Below are 15,821 nucleotides of genomic sequence, written 5' to 3' on the forward strand. Positions count from 1 at the left end.
CTCTGTGTCTGTGTGTGTAATAATGTGGTTGCCAGATATTATGCACAAAACAATAAGCTGGTATTTTAGGAAATTAAGATGGACTTTATTTGTGGTTTGGTGCAAATCACTTTCCTGAACAATTTCATGAAGCACATTTTAGTTAGGGAAGGACAACTGATTTTACTGTGTTTTGTCTGAAAGTCAGTGTCATTTTAGGGTGTGTTCACCAGGTCACTTTGTCTTTTTGAATGGAGGGTCAGTGACAGCTCTAGTCAAGGTGCACATAAGAAACTAAAACTGCTGTCAGTGTTAAAAGACTAAAGCATGCTTGCCCTGTTTGCTGTTTTCTTACATCCTTGTGTTTGCTTGCAGTGTCTTGGTAGCATCAGAGTATACAGAAAACAGGGTGGATGGACCTTCTGTCCATGTCCTTTCTCTCAGCTCTCATTTCCTTTTCAACCATATTCTAATGGCTGATAAGGAAATTAGAATATACTTCTGTATTTGTTTCCTTTGTCCGTTTTAGTCAATCCCATTAAACTGTTCTTAATCATCCTGTGACTGTTCAGATTGGTTTGGAAGCTCCGTGCTACTTTCTTTTTGTTGTCTGCTCCTTTGCTGATAGCAGGGCTGGATTATCTACTAGTTATCTAGCAGAACTGTTGTGAATGTTACACATTTTATTTGGCTTGGTACCAAGCAGAACAAATTAAGTGTTTCTAAAAAACCCTGGCGGTGTTTATATGATTATGTATTTAAAAAGAAAACATGCATTTTAAAGGTTGTTCTCTACCCAAAATAAGTCTCTAGAAAATAGAAGTAGAAAATAGAAGAAAATAGAGACAAACACAGCTCAGTACAGTTCTTGGCTTATATTTAGTTTTCTAGTTTGATAACATTTTTACATACACTTGGATTTTTTTCTTAAGTTTCATTTATAATAATTATTCCAATGTTATATATATATATATATTTGCTAGCAGATGTAAACAAGACAACTGTCGTATTTTATAAAATAATGAATTGTTTTCAACTCTAAACACAAGATACACTATTGCAGTGTCTTCTTCATAATCTGATGTTGAATCTTAAGTTTCTTACATGTAATACTAAATTGAAAACTACATTTTCTAGGTGATATAGTTTCTAAAAATCAGTTTTAATTCCTTTAAGCTAGATAGTGTCAGCATTAACAGTATTTTTTGAGTTGCATAAGGAGATGTTTCCCATAAAACCTTAGTTTTAAATGAATGTCCACGTAGATCTTTCAAGTCAGTGAGTCTGTGTAAGTAAAAGTGCTAAAAATATGAACATTTAAGCAATACACTGAAGTTGGTTAATGACATCTTATTTTTGAATTAGTAATGGCTGATTTCAAAGCAGGGAATTGTGCAGTGTGTGTGTTTAGTGGAGGTACTTCAGCAGCACAAAAGAGAACAAATGATACATGGGATTTCAACTGTCTTGTCTACCTCTCACCCCTATGAACAAGAAAATACAGTATTGTTATTCTAAAACAGTTTTTATTCTTTTATAACTTGGGTTTTAAGAAGATTTTTGATATCATAGGTTATCATAAGCATAGATGCCTCTGAATATATACACAAAAGTGTTATGACTGACTGTAAATGCTGTAAATCTTGTAATCACCTCCTGCAAGTATTGTACGTTAAACAGCATCTCTAAAATACACAGAGTCTATCTGACTGTTAGATAAGAAAAGTACACTGATAAAAGTACTGCAGTTGTTATTCATTTAATGCCAATATATAAAAAGTTTTATGAGCCATTCAATTGGCATAAATAAGTACCAGACTGATATGTAGTACAAGTGTTGAGATTGCTTTTACACCTAAGTGCTTCCCCTTGTGTTTCTTGTAGGAAACAGAGATGAAGGTACACATGCACACAAAATTTTGCATCATTTGTTTGCTGACATTTATCTTTCATCAGTGCAATCATTGCCATGGAGATGGACATAACAATGGTCCTAAAAAGGATCGTGGACACTACCATAATGACTATCAGATCTCAAATGAATCGTACTTCCAGAGTGGAGGAACAGAATCTATGCCGAGTAAATTTTCAACGTTGGAAGCTGAAAATGAACAAAAATACTACATTGAAAAGATTTTTGATCGTTACGGTGAAAATGGAAGATTATCTTTTTTTGGCCTGGAAAAACTGTTAATAAGCCTTGGTTTAGGAGAGGTAAAAGTAGTGATGATAAATCATGATGATATTGGCCATGATCATGTTTCTCACTTGTATGCTTTAGAAGTACAGGAAGGAAAGCATTTTCACTCTCATAACCATCCTCACAGCCACTCAGATTCAGAAAACCAAACCATGATTGGTATGTCTGCAAAGAGAAATCATAAATGTGACCCAGAGAGAGACACAGTAGTGCCATCAGTAAAAGATGATGGCAAACACATTCATGACCAAAGTCGCCGTCACCACCACCACCACTCTCGTCCACATCGCCACGACCATAATGGCACCCATCACTCTCGTAATGATTCAGTCAGTCATCGTGAGCACGGGGAACAGAACCATGAACCTTCAACAGAGACAAACACAACTCAGGATCAGCCAGAAAGAAAACAACGGAAACAGAAGAAGAAGCAAAAGAAGATCAGTGAGACTTCAGGAGATGCGACCTGGGATTATGCCCCAGATCACGATCCCGGTGATCAGTATGAGCACAATCGTGTTCATAAACATGATCATGTACACGATGCATCTCACTTGCATGTGCACCATCATGACCACAGCAGTGATCGTTCTAGTAGTCATGGGCATCAAGATGCCAGTTTAGGTAATGACGATGGACACCGAAATACCAGCAAGCGAGAGGCACCTCGCAAGCAGATCAGTGTAAGAAAACGTGCCCTTGTTTCAATGCGTAGTCACAAGGATCGTGAAGAGGTGAGTATGAAATGGGGAGCTGGGAAGTTGAGTTCCACTGTTGTTACATTTTACTGTATGTTGAAATAATTGAAGGTGCATACCCACAAATAACAGAGAAGCACGTTTGTGACCGTGGTATAATACAAGTTGCAGAATGAAAATCCTAGAGGTTACTGCCACAATTTTGAATTAACTTTATGAGTTTTCTTTTCTGTCTGCCCATCACCCATCTTTTCTGAGAGATCTGTCTTCTTGCCTATTTTTCTGTATGAAGTTGATCCTTAAAGGCTTTCTGAGATATGCTGCTTACAGGTGTGAGGTTTTTTCCCTTCCCAGTATTGATGAATACTGCAATGACACACAGAAGGAAGTTTTGGACTTCTTTATGAATCTGAGATCATTAACATTTTTGAAAGCTGCACAGACACTCTTTCTTAAAATAAATATCTGCATCTTTTCATAATGCTTCTAATGTGTTTGTCCTAAGAGATTATGAAGCAATTGTACATATAGCTTCTGTAGGACTATGCTCAGTGTAAGATCATCTGTTTCTTCCTTCAGCATCCTTTATATCTGCTAGCACCATAAATAACCCCTTACTACAGAGGCTGATACCATAGTTTTAAACTAGAAGTCAGGATAGGAAAGAATGGAGTGGGTGCTAAGTTTGAGGTTTTAAACTGAATTAAAAAGTGCAACTCTAAACACAAAAGGTTGGTAGATAAACAGAAGTGTTAGTAAACCTATTTTGGATATACATTCTTCCACTCCTTACCTGTTGCTCTTTCTTCATATCCTTAACTGTGTAATGGTAAAGAATACGGAAACTCATTTTCATTAATATTTATCAAGTATTATATAGGTGTTGGGAGACTTGAATTTGTAGTCCGGGTATTTTTACTGTTTCTTTCCCCTCAAAAACCACTTAGGTCAGCTTAAAACATGTTTTAGCACTGGTGGAATGTTTTGGCCAAAGTTTCTGCTGTCTGTTTTGTGTTCTCAAATAATATGCTAAATTTTCCATAACTGTAGCTTTTAGTAAAATAGTTGCTGTTATATTTAATTTGTTTGTACAATTTGCTTGCAGTGCTTAAATGCTACCCAGCTGCTACGGTACTATGGTCTGGAAACCAGCTCTCTAATATCTCCTGAATTGTTCGTGTACATATGTCCTGCTTTGCTATACCAGATTGAGAGAAGGCTTTGTATTGTACATTATGATGAGTTTGAAGATATTATGAAAAGTAAAAATGCATCAATTGACAATAAAGATAAAACAGGTGCATCAGGTAGGTGTGTAACATCTAAAGCTTTCTAAATCATTTTGCAATTTAAATATAAAACTTCAAAGTTTGACATGTCATACAGTTTATCATTGCTTGTAAAGGAATGGTTGAAATTTAACATGCTAGAAGAAATTTAAGACAACATCATCCTTTAAGTAAGGTGACATAGCATTCTGTTAGGTGGTATAACAGGTTCTCCAAGGTAACCATGGATCGAGGAGGTATGTTTTTTCCCTATCATTTTCACTATTTTATGTTTGCTTATTTTTATTTCTTTTTTTTTTGTTTTCTGTCATTGAGGCCTAATGTCTTACCATTGGGCCTAGGCATTTTGCCATAGTTCTAAGCTAAAAATATTTTTACTACTGTTAAAGCAATTACTTTAGGGGCAGTCATTGTTGTGATTTCATAACTGAATGTGCTTTTAAAATACATATTCAGTACTGCTATCTTTTATAAATGATAATGGAATTGTTGATGTTTAGTTGCAGTGAAATATTAAAAATCTAAAAAATTTGCGTATAGTGTCTGTATTTTGAGAATAAAAGTATTGTAGTGGTGAATATTGATTAGTACATAGGTGCTTATTAGCATCAATAGAAATAAAGCTTGAAGTAACTACATTCTCATAGATGTTGGTAACTGTTGGAAAGTATGCATTGTTCTTTCTTAACAATTCTAGAGTCATTAAAATGGTTAACTTCTTATGCCTACATCTCCTACAGGGACACATCTGCTATCTTGTTAACTGTTCCAAGATTGCTGTCAACCAAATATACTGTGTGTTTCATATGGCAGCACATTGTTTTGTGGGGTAGCCTCATTGTAGTAAGAGTTGAACCCTGCCTTATCACCAAGAGCATTTCTAGAGTTGCCCTAAGCATTTTCTGCCAGTTAAAATGTTGAAACCCTTTACAAAACTGTCATGTTGTTCATGCTTTGGACCGGTTTAATTAGAAAGTTTCTACAGTTGAGTGCTTCTTTTTAAAAGAACGCATTTTATTTCTCTGTAATGAGAAAGGGAGTTGATGAATAACTCAGCTTGAAGACCTTTAACATTTTAAGAGACTTAATTTGCAAAATTAATGAAGCTTATCGTGAATATTTAACGTTTTATGTCATCTGATACTTTGACTATAAATAACATCTTTGCCAGTTAGTTGTTAAAATTTGGGTTTTAACATTGATTTAGCTGTGAACATAAACAATAACCCCTAAAACAGGTCAGCTTGATTAGATAATGATAAATCATTCTTCGTAACAGTTTCCTGTATACTCTTGTATTAACTACAGCAAAATTTCAGTGATGTAATAATAATTTTTCCTTTTTAAGTAAGGAAGTGAATCACAAAATAACAAATTCTAACTGGAATGTGGGGACTGTGGGTTGTGCAGGACTAATTTCAGTCATAGGGTAACTGAACCTGCAGGTTATAGGATTTTACTAAAATGAGAATGTGTGCTCACATGAGCTAATATAAACATTTTAGATAGAAGTATTTGCGAAAGTTAGGAAGATGCAGTCACTTTTAAACATAAACTTTCAGTGATTTTCTTTAGTTTTAATTAGAGCTTTCAAAAAAACTTAACAGACCAGTAATGCTTCTACTCACTGGTGAGGTTTCCCTTACCTCTGATAGTGCATTTTCTAAAGCAAAGTAATTTAATTAACTGATGGCCAAAAACTTATGAAACTATGTTGGGTTTTCTTCCTGTAATTTACAGATAGTTTCTGTAACATCTTCTAAGAGAGGAATTTCAAGGGCTTATACATAAAACCGAGCTTTCACAGTGTACCTGCTGGAAAAGGTGACATTGTCATCACTGAGGGCTCATAAGCAACTTAACCTAAAAGCAAAGACACATCCTACTATGAATCAAATTAGTAGAAGTGATACAAGTAAACAGTGAGCAGTTTTTTAAAAGGTGGAGATCACTTAGAGCTGATGAGTCAAAGTGTTTCAGATCAGATACAGCTTGTAATTCTGCCTGTGCAGATGCCAGTGTTCCCTGGAGGGGATCCGAGAGGTGCACAGATTCCGTATTCTAAATCTCATGTACCTCATCTTAATCATGATGCCATGTTTAGGTACTGTATCATTCATAAGAGTATGTAAGCCCTTCAGAGGTGGGTTTGCCAAAATTATGCTATGATATGTGAAACTTAAGCCGGTTTGCATAATCTCCTTTCCATTTTTCTCCGTGTAAGGCTGTTGATCATCTAACCTGGCACTTAACATCATAATGTGTCCAGATGGAGGTCCAGTGTCCTGCCAAATGGCTGTGTGACTTTTTTTTGGGCTGCTTGTGCATGCATGCATGATTCAGCATTGAATGACAAGTCCATGTATGCTGTTTTTCTCAGCAGAGCCTATTAATCCAGAGCACGTGGCTGAAGTGCTCTGGGTATGAATCAAGGCTGCGTAGTGGCAGTATTTTGGTCCTCAAGGTCCACCTTGGACCTGCTTTCGTATTCCCATTTTCCAACCTCTGTTTTTGAGTTCCTCATCTGATGGCAGACTTTGCCTTTTCACCAACTCTCTTTTTCCCTCTGTCTCAATGTGCACGTATGTCATTGCACACTGCACACTGTCTAAAGCTTTTTCCAATCAGTTTCTCCTCATGGATGTGGTCTTGTACCCTTTGCATTTGAACTGAATTGTTTCCTTTTGTGCAGCGTTGTGGAATGACAACTGCAGAATTTGTAAGAATTAATATCCCAAAATAAATTTTAAAGCAGTGAATGTTGTAAGCTTTGGTGTTGAACTAGTCCAAGCCTGCAAAGTCTTGGCAAAGTCTTGCCAAATAATTCTGTAGTGAGTTTGATACAGATAGATTTCTTGAGATGCTTGACATTTTAATATTAGCAGCTACAACATATTCATTCCTTCTCTCTTCTCCTCTCATCCATACTCACCCCTTGCTCCCCCATTTTCCAGGATGTTTTCCTTAAATGAGTGGGCCTTGAGAGATGCAAGGAAAGTCAAGTCGTGCTCTGAAATGTGGAAACACTAGTGATTTTGAATTAGGAGTTGTTGACTTAGATTAAAGTTGGCAAACTGTGTAGACATTTTTGATTAAAAACAAAGCTAGGAAAACCCTAGAAAAACCTGAGGCCTTTAGGCTAAAACTTAAAATAAAGAAAATATTTTATTAGGGTGAGATACTGAGTGCAAGAGCCATGTCTCTTTGATTATAGAATCTGTTTCTTGAGTAATTCCTTCTTTTGCATGTCATCTAGCAATTTGCACACCTTCCCTAATTAAGAGGATTATGTTGGGTGTACCACATCACATTATGACTTTTTTTTCTAATGACAACAGTAGAGGTTCTCAGATAAAATAAATGCTGCTTTTCATTGGTAGCGAGTTGCTTTCAGCTCTTCAAGCTCTTATTGTAGAATTAGATTTTAGCGTCAAAAGTTGAGTCTTACTTCTTATTAATAAAAACGTATGTTTCAAAGCACCAGGTAAAATAAATAGTGCCAAACTAAACATGTGACTCCAAACAGAAGAGGAGATATATTGATTTCAGATAAATTTTGCATCAGAACCATGTTAAAAAAAATGTTAAATACATGTTAGTGTTTGTTAAGTTAACTTGATCTGAGCTTAAGTAGTGGAGGTGGTTCTGTTCCAATATGAAATCTTTTGCTTTTTGTGTTTCATTAAGGGCTACAAAACTAAGCCTGGAACTAACAATCAGGAAGAATTGCTGGGCTCTTTTTAGCTAACTGTCTTCTGATGTCTTTCAGTATATCGTACTGTACTATGAATAAGTCTGGGTATTTTTTTTGCTGTGGACTTCAGTACTGCTTTCATATTTTTCAGCACCTTTTGAATGAACAATCACACAGTTTAGGTTAAAGGAAAGTCACCTCTTTAAGAGAGACTTGAAAGTCATTAATCAGTCTTTTGAAAGTTTTACAGGTGTTCTTATAACCTTTCTGTATTCATTTTTTCCCACAGCCTGGTTTTGTGGTATCATCTCTATCACCGTCATTAGCCTGCTTTCCTTGCTAGGGGTGATCCTGGTTCCCATCATTAACCAATGGTGCTTCAAATTTCTTCTAACTTTCTTGGTAGCTCTGGCAGTAGGAACAATGAGTGGAGATGCACTGCTCCATCTATTGCCACATGTAAGTATTGTTTCCTTACCTTTTATTCTTAATTGTAAATGAGTCTAGAATTTTCAAGGAATTGTTTGATAGTGTCAATACGTAAATGTTCACTGATACAGATGTAAAATGACTTGGCTATGAGGGGCATCCTGAAACACCGTTAGAGACTTTCTGTTAACAAAAAGAAAGAAAATATGGTTTTCCTTAAAAAAAAAGTAGTTTTGTATTCCTGGTTGAAATGTTGTCACTATTTTAAACTGCTGTTACTATTTTAAAAGACACCTCATGGGCCCAACGAGATTATTTTAAAGTTAACAGTATTGCTGTCTTGTGTCTACTGACAGTTGATTGTGTGTCAGTACCACCTAAAAGTATTTCCTGGGGATTCACCTTCATGGTTACTAGCTTTTGGGGAGAAAGTAACCTCTAACTTACTGAATCAAGACATTGCCCAGGTTCTGGGGAAAGTAAGCACTTTTTAATTCATGATCATATACTGTAGTTTTTAAACGGGGAAATGTTTTCTAAACTTTTGTTACCTTAATTCTTTTAACAGAAAGGTTAGTGTTTACATGTTTTCTCTGTATAAATTCTAATACACGTTTTTTGTCTTTTTTTTTTTTTTTTAAGTTTGTGTTTCAGATCAGAATTAAGTCTCTAATGGCCTATAATGGTTAAAAATATTCATAAGGTTTGGTTACTGTTGGAAGCATAGGAATGGTAATTCTGTGTGATATTTCAGAGAGTTAGTCTCATTTATCATCAGCATTGTGAGAAAACCTAAAGCTGGATTATCTCCCACTGTCCCAAAAAATTTCCCAGATGGATTTTTTTTTTTTTTAATGATTAGGGTAATGAATAGTCTAATGAAAAATTTATATGGCAAAGTGTGTTAGTGTGGGGGGAAAAAAAAGAGGGGGGATTTTATGCTACTTTTCTGAAAGGTGACATATTTTTTTAGTCTGAACTCAGAGCCATTTCAGTCTCCTGATTGCACCAGGTCGTACTGTGTTATTTTTTTCTCTCCTAATAGTCACATGGAGGCCACAACCACAGTCACCACCATGGCCAAGGTCACGTTCATGAACACAAGCGTTCCCATCGACATGCCCACGGACATGCAGTGCGGACTGAAGGCTTCCTAGAAGAAAATGATCCAGTGCTGAAAGGTCTTGTGGCACTTGGAGGCATTTATGTTTTGTTCATCATTGAACATTGTATAAGAATGTACAAACATTACAATAAACAAAAGGTACGTACTGAAATTGCGTGCTGTTTAAAAGCATAGTACCTGAGGTTATTTTCTGAGAATCGAGGAGTTGTCTGTGTGATGATTTGTTATTCTGTGAACAAGTGCTGCTAATCTTTATTCTGTCCCATGTTATGTGAGAAAACTCTACTCTGTAGAGTGTAGATATCTGGTGGGCGAAGTTGCAGCTTTCTGAGGTAGGAGGTAGATCTAAGTAAAAGAGATTACAGCTCTCCCTCGAAAATGCTGTGATTTTATTTTTTTTTCCCCCCAAAATATGAAAAGCAGTGTCTAAGAAAGAACATAGCAATTGTTGGACAATTTACAAGAAATGTAGCAGTATATTGTTAGCTAGCAATGCTGGTGTAACAGAAGTATTCAATTTTTCTACTTCAGAAAATGCTAAAATTTTCAGACTTCCTGCTTTCTATAAATTACCAGTCAAATTTTAACTTGTTTTTCTAAAAATTGTTGGACTATTAGTGCTAGAAGCATTCCATATTCGTGATGGTGGTATAAAAGGAGAGCAGGTACCTTGGGGAGCATGAGTGTGCATGGAAATTCAATGTCAACTTTTGCCTTCATCAGTCGACTTCGAGGAGAAAATTGTTTTGGTGAAACTGAAACTATAACTGCTTCTCCCAAAAGGACTGTGAAAAATTTTCAAGTTCTCTGTTTTCACATCAGACTTGCTGTCTTAGCTGGACAGGCAGCAAGAGATTTTCTGTGTTGGAGGAGGTATTTCTTACATCTGATAAAGGGATAAAAAGTGTCCCATTGGACATATCTTCTTTGAGATTAATTAAATAATTAAATCCCCTAGGCTGCTTTGGCAAATCCATAAGCTTTGTTGTATGGGCTGCAGATAGAGAAAAGCTTGCTATTTTCTTAAAGGAAAATAAAAGCAAGTTCCAGAAGTATAAAAAAATTAAAATTGAACAAATTAGAGGAGCTGTTCTTGCTGCATGCTTGCTTTCTTGAACAAAATCAGCAAGTATAATAGCTGCACACGTGTTTCTAGGCTGTGAGAGCAATCCTTGTCAGAGTATACTCTCTTACTAAAGTCAAATATCATCTGTGTGTGTTTGTGAAATTCTGTGGTAGGTAGCTAATAATTTCCACTGGGATAGCTACTGTTGCTGAGCCTTACCTATTAAGCCTATGCTTAATTCAATATTCTGAAGTAACATACTTCTGTTAAACATGTTAAGAGAGAGTAACTTGGTCTCTTTAGAGATTTTTTGACAACGTTTCACTTCTTCTTATCTCCATCAGTGTCATTTTACAAACCAGATGTTACCTGTTTTTTGTTGCAGAGTAAGCAGAAATGGTGCAAAAAAAACCAGGCCGAAGAATCACCAATTGGAAGGAAACTTTCTGATCACAAATTAAATAATAGACCAGATGCTGACTGGCTTCAGCTGAAACCCCTTGCAGGTTGGCATTTCTTTTCAGAATTTTCTCTGATTATGAGATTCAAAGTAGCAACATGTTACTTTGGTATGGTATTTAGCATGTAACATCTTGTACGGGTTTGCTGCTATTATGCAAATCATTGTTAATAAGACTTAATAGGCTTTCCCTATTAAATCTTTTTTTATTTTGTTTTCCTTAGATCTGAGAGCACTCTGAACACTTCCTAATATGCCATAAAGATGGTTCTCAGACTTCTGAAGCAGTCAGGTTTTGGGTGGCTGTGGTTCTTCGGGAGTTTTTTTATTTATTTGTTTTCAGGGTGTTTTTTGGTTCAGCTGTGCCTGAATAGCTCAGCCCGGGCAAAAATTAGATCAAAAATGAACACCCACACAACCTGAATGCAGATATCTGTTTCACTTTGAAGATTCCAGCAGCTGAACCAATTATCACTTGGCTGAGGAAGCTAAACAAAATCTGTTTCTTTTCATAAATACAACTGAGTATCCTGAATATTCCTCAAGTATCCAAAACAACTTTCGCATACTGTTCCTTGTGAATGCTCAGGCAGTGTGAACCCAAAAGGAACTGTGTATCCCCCTAGGGGTGAGAGAAGGGCGAGGGCTTTGCTTCATAACCTTCCCATTCTGTTGCCTGCATGGCTGCTGCATTAATTTGCTGATGAAGAGTCCATAGGCTGTATTTATACAAATTCAGTTTTGTTAATTTGATTGGTTTGTAGAAGGGAGAATTAGGACTGCAGCCTTCTCCAGTCAATGGGATATGGGACATTGACGTAGAACATAGAAAGAATTTAAACTGTATGGATGATGGTAAATATATTTGAAATGTCCTCATTTCCTTTTAATGGGCAATCAGAGGAATTTTGCTTCTGAAAACGTGGAGCATGTACTGGTTTTGTAACACACTTACTCTGAAAGTGTGCTCTGCTGCTCAGTATATCATTCGTACTGCAGGCACTGGAAGCCCATGCTGAATTTGAATTTTGAACTGCAGTGCCACTACCACTGACCTGAATGGCCATTCCATTTCTTTTTAAACCACCTCCACATGATGATTAAGACACTGCTTATCTAGAACTCTTTGCTGCTTAGGTACTCTGTGCCAGTTTTTTTAATTCCACTTATGATTTGCTTATTTTTAACTCTGAAATATTTTTTTTTAATTATTGTGAGCTAATTATCCAGAACTGCCTTTTTTTTTTTTTTTCCCCCCTCAGAACTGCTTTTCTTTCCTGGAGTGTAGATTTCCCTCTTCATTTATTTATTAATATTTTGGAAATATTAGTAAACTTAAAATTCATTGCATAAACCTTCTGCATTGTTTTCACTTTGTATTACTTTGTAAAAATGGCTTTGATTGCTAGCAGGGTAATGAGCTACTCTGAAGAAGCTCGCTGTGTGAGCACACAAGTGTGACACAAGGATTCATGCAATACAGCAGATCTGTAACTAGTGTCTGTGTCGGTGGCAGGTCATGCTATACTGCAGTGAAGGCTGAGCTGTGACCTGTAGGGGCATGTGTAGGCAGTAGCCAGTTAAGGTTTCCTGAGCCATTCAGATTCCATCTGCAGCAGATAAGACATTATTATCATCCTGGCAACTCTCTTTTGCCAGTGTTGAACCATAAACTTTGTCAGTAGCAAAACTGCAGATACAAGCCTAGGCTGGGATAAAACTGGCTTTAAGTGCTATGGACTCAGTGATGTTGCCTTGTAGTGGAGACTTTCATATGCTGACATGCAAATTAGTGAAAAAATGTATCAATGAGAGATTTATTTTTTTGACTGAATACTGACAACGAAGTTACTAGACTAGGATGTGTTAAAATACTTTTTTTGCTTTCACAGAGCAGTTAATTCTTAGTTCAGTGATGCAGCAGTTGCTGGTGACATGTTAAATACGAATTAACACAGTGTCTCTCCCAACTGGCTTCAATGCAGGAGCAGATGACTCAGTTTTATCTGAAGATCGACTGAATGAAACTGAACTAACTGATCTGGATGGCCAGCTGGAATCCCCTCCCAAAAACTTCTTGTCTGTGGAAGAGGACAACAACATGCGCCATTCTCACAACGACGTCTCACATGCTGCTCAAGAGCATGATCTTCATGACTCAGAGTATGACAGCCATGGAGAAGATAAAATGATAGCTAGAAAACACAGTCACCACTGGCATCACAAACATTCCCATCATTCCCATGGCCACTGTCATTCTGGAAAAGACCTGAAAGATACTGGGATAGCTAATATTGCTTGGATGGTAATTATGGGAGATGGCATTCACAACTTTAGTGATGGCTTAGCAATCGGTAAGCAAAAGCACTGAGTATTTCTCAACAGTTTCTCCTTACCTTTAGTAACTCTGGTAATATTTTACTTATCAGTGATCATAGGTAAGGCTTCCAGTTAGCAGCCATGGTTACTGGCATTGCTTAATCTCCTTCAGGGCAGAAAGTAAAAGGATGTCAATTGTAGTAGTTACTACTTTGTTAATATTTTGTTCTGTTTCTGCCGAAATTACTGTATTGGCACAGTGACAATCTCTGCCAAGTAAAGATAGGTGCACACCAACCTCTTTGTGATTTATGGAGCACAGTAATGCACATTTGTTGTTTGGATCTTAGTATTTGCCTTTGAATTATAAGTAAATTCAGTCTTATTTACAATTATATTTATTTATAATAATAATAATACTATTTCTATTATTGTTAATACATAGAATTATACAGTACTTGTAAGTAAAAATACACTATGAGACAGGTTACAGAAATAATTTTTTAAAAGTACTGCTAATGATAATTTAATTTTTATTTAAGCAAAGTTTGGTTTTGGCTTATGGTCAGTATAGATTTATTTCTAGCCAAGTGCAGAACACATTGAATTACCAAACAGATTTTTATTAGATTTATGAAATCAACTTTGATTCACATAATGCTCTAAATGTGATTTGAACCATAAAATGCATTTAATTTCAGTATATGTCATACAAGTCAAAATGACAGTGAGAGTACTGAAGTGCATACTTTTAATTTTTTACTTAAGTAGCTGCTAAGAATACACAGGGTTCTGAACTACTAGTAGGAGGAACACACATTTTGAAGGATGGGGGATAAGCTACTTATTACGGTCTGTAGTTAACAGTGGAATCTACTACTATTTCTCCACTTTCTCAAAACAATTTCTAAAAAAACTAAATTCTTTAAAAAATAACTTTTTGCTTCATTTTCATATTAAACAGGTAAGACATTTAGACAATGGTTTCTAAGGCCAAAAGGATTACTATGACTACTGTTGAGAACTTCACTGTGTTGAAACTCCATTTCTAAATATTCCTGTGTCAAGTCCAAACAACTGATTCTTTGGTAAAATGTAGATTTTAGAAAAGCATGTTCATATTTTTAGTGTATCAAGTTATGAGTAATCCAGAGGAAAGTTAAATTTCCCCTCTGTCTTCAGATTGTGTCTTCTCTTTCTATTTTATGTTGCCTGTTTTGTCTGCTCACTGCAGGCTCTTTTTGTGCTTTTCTCTGCTACAGTACAGAAATTTAGTACCAGTTTTCTCATCTCAGAATTATTTAAGGTATGAACTTAAAGTTAATTGAATTAAATTAGCTTATGCAAAAGTTACTGAAAGACATTTATGGCAGTGTTTTTATCCTTATTACTTTCCAGGTCTGGCTTATTAAAATTGCTGATATGTGCTCTATGTATAAGCAGAAAGGAACTAGAGAGGTTATGGGTTAAATATTAGTTTGGATTTCCAAGCTGGAAAGGAGAGGTTTAGACTCTTGCTCATGTGCATTCCTAACTGTCCTCATGTACTTGAGAGTTCCTAAAAATGTAAAAGTGGTGCTATTTATTAGCTTGTTGCCTTAATGTGTCCGTTTTGGTCAGTTGTGATCTCCTCTCCCAGGATTTGTCTTTCAGATACACTGAATAATAAAGCATGCAGTGGTAATGCACATCCAAGATACTTCCAGTACTTCCCATTTATATATGGACAGGGCCTAGACATACTGAAAAATATTAGAGTATGCATCCTAACAGAAGGTCGTCATCTCTGGAAAGTCTGTTGATTTTCTGACTTGAAAATAGTGAAATATCATTTTAATTTATTTTTCTTCTTTTTTCTAGGAGCAGCTTTTAGTGCTGGACTGACAGGAGGAATTAGTACATCTATAGCAGTATTTTGTCATGAACTTCCCCATGAATTAGGTAACTAAGTCTAGAAACTCTGTGTTCAGTCTCTTCATCTGTACAAAGTATTTGTCTAAGAGCTGTTGTGATACTCACAGTGATAAGCACAATGCAGTGCAGACGCCGCAGGGGTGACCAGAACTTCAGAGTGGAAGGGAGCAATGTTGCTTCACAGTAAATAATGATACAGGATTGTATTGGCAGGTGTCTACTTACAGCAGCTCTGTGAAGCTTTTTGAACACGTTTTAAAAAATGTTCTTAGGAGCACACATTTGACATTTTGGTGTTATACCTCTGCATTTTCTAGAGAATTTCACACTACTCTGTGAGGCCTTGTCTTACACAAAGTTATATGAGTAAACACAAGCTTACCTATTATGAAATTGTGCTAGATTGAACTGTGCATATGCTTACAGCTTGCTTACTTGATGAACTGCTAGCTCTGAATGGTCAAAAGTGAGGTAAAACAAGTACTTCAAAAACCCTTAGAGGTGATTAGGCAGCTACTGAGCTATAGGTAAGCAGTGGACACAGATGGGAAATAATAGAACAGATGTTCATGGTCTGACACCAGTGGTGTACAATCATTAGTTAAGTGAAGCTGCTGCAGTATATAAAGGATTGCAATATATAGTAG

At 36.2% G+C, this 15,821-nt stretch overlaps 1 protein-coding gene across 5 annotated transcripts in view; it reads left to right on the forward strand.

The window, feature by feature from the left end:
• The window catches only part of SLC39A10 (solute carrier family 39 member 10), a 48,824-nt gene that overhangs the window by 24,735 nt on the left and 8,268 nt on the right, over positions 1–15,821 (forward strand). For all 5 annotated transcript variants that reach the window (XM_027636593.1, XM_027636592.1, XM_027636590.1 and 2 more), the window contains exons 2-8: positions 1,864–2,913; positions 3,983–4,184; positions 8,150–8,319; positions 9,335–9,553; positions 10,867–10,987; positions 12,927–13,295; positions 15,121–15,201. In XM_027636593.1, the coding sequence (XP_027492394.1) occupies positions 1,873–2,913; positions 3,983–4,184; positions 8,150–8,319; positions 9,335–9,553; positions 10,867–10,987; positions 12,927–13,295; positions 15,121–15,201 (2,203 nt within the window). In that variant the 5' untranslated portion in view covers positions 1,864–1,872. The remainder of the gene's footprint in view (positions 1–1,863; positions 2,914–3,982; positions 4,185–8,149; positions 8,320–9,334; positions 9,554–10,866; positions 10,988–12,926; positions 13,296–15,120; positions 15,202–15,821) is intronic.

The sequence above is a fragment of the Corapipo altera genome, unplaced genomic scaffold (assembly GCF_003945725.1).
Source record: "Corapipo altera isolate COAL_440 unplaced genomic scaffold, ASM394572v1 45, whole genome shotgun sequence".
NCBI lineage: Eukaryota > Metazoa > Chordata > Aves > Passeriformes > Pipridae > Corapipo > Corapipo altera.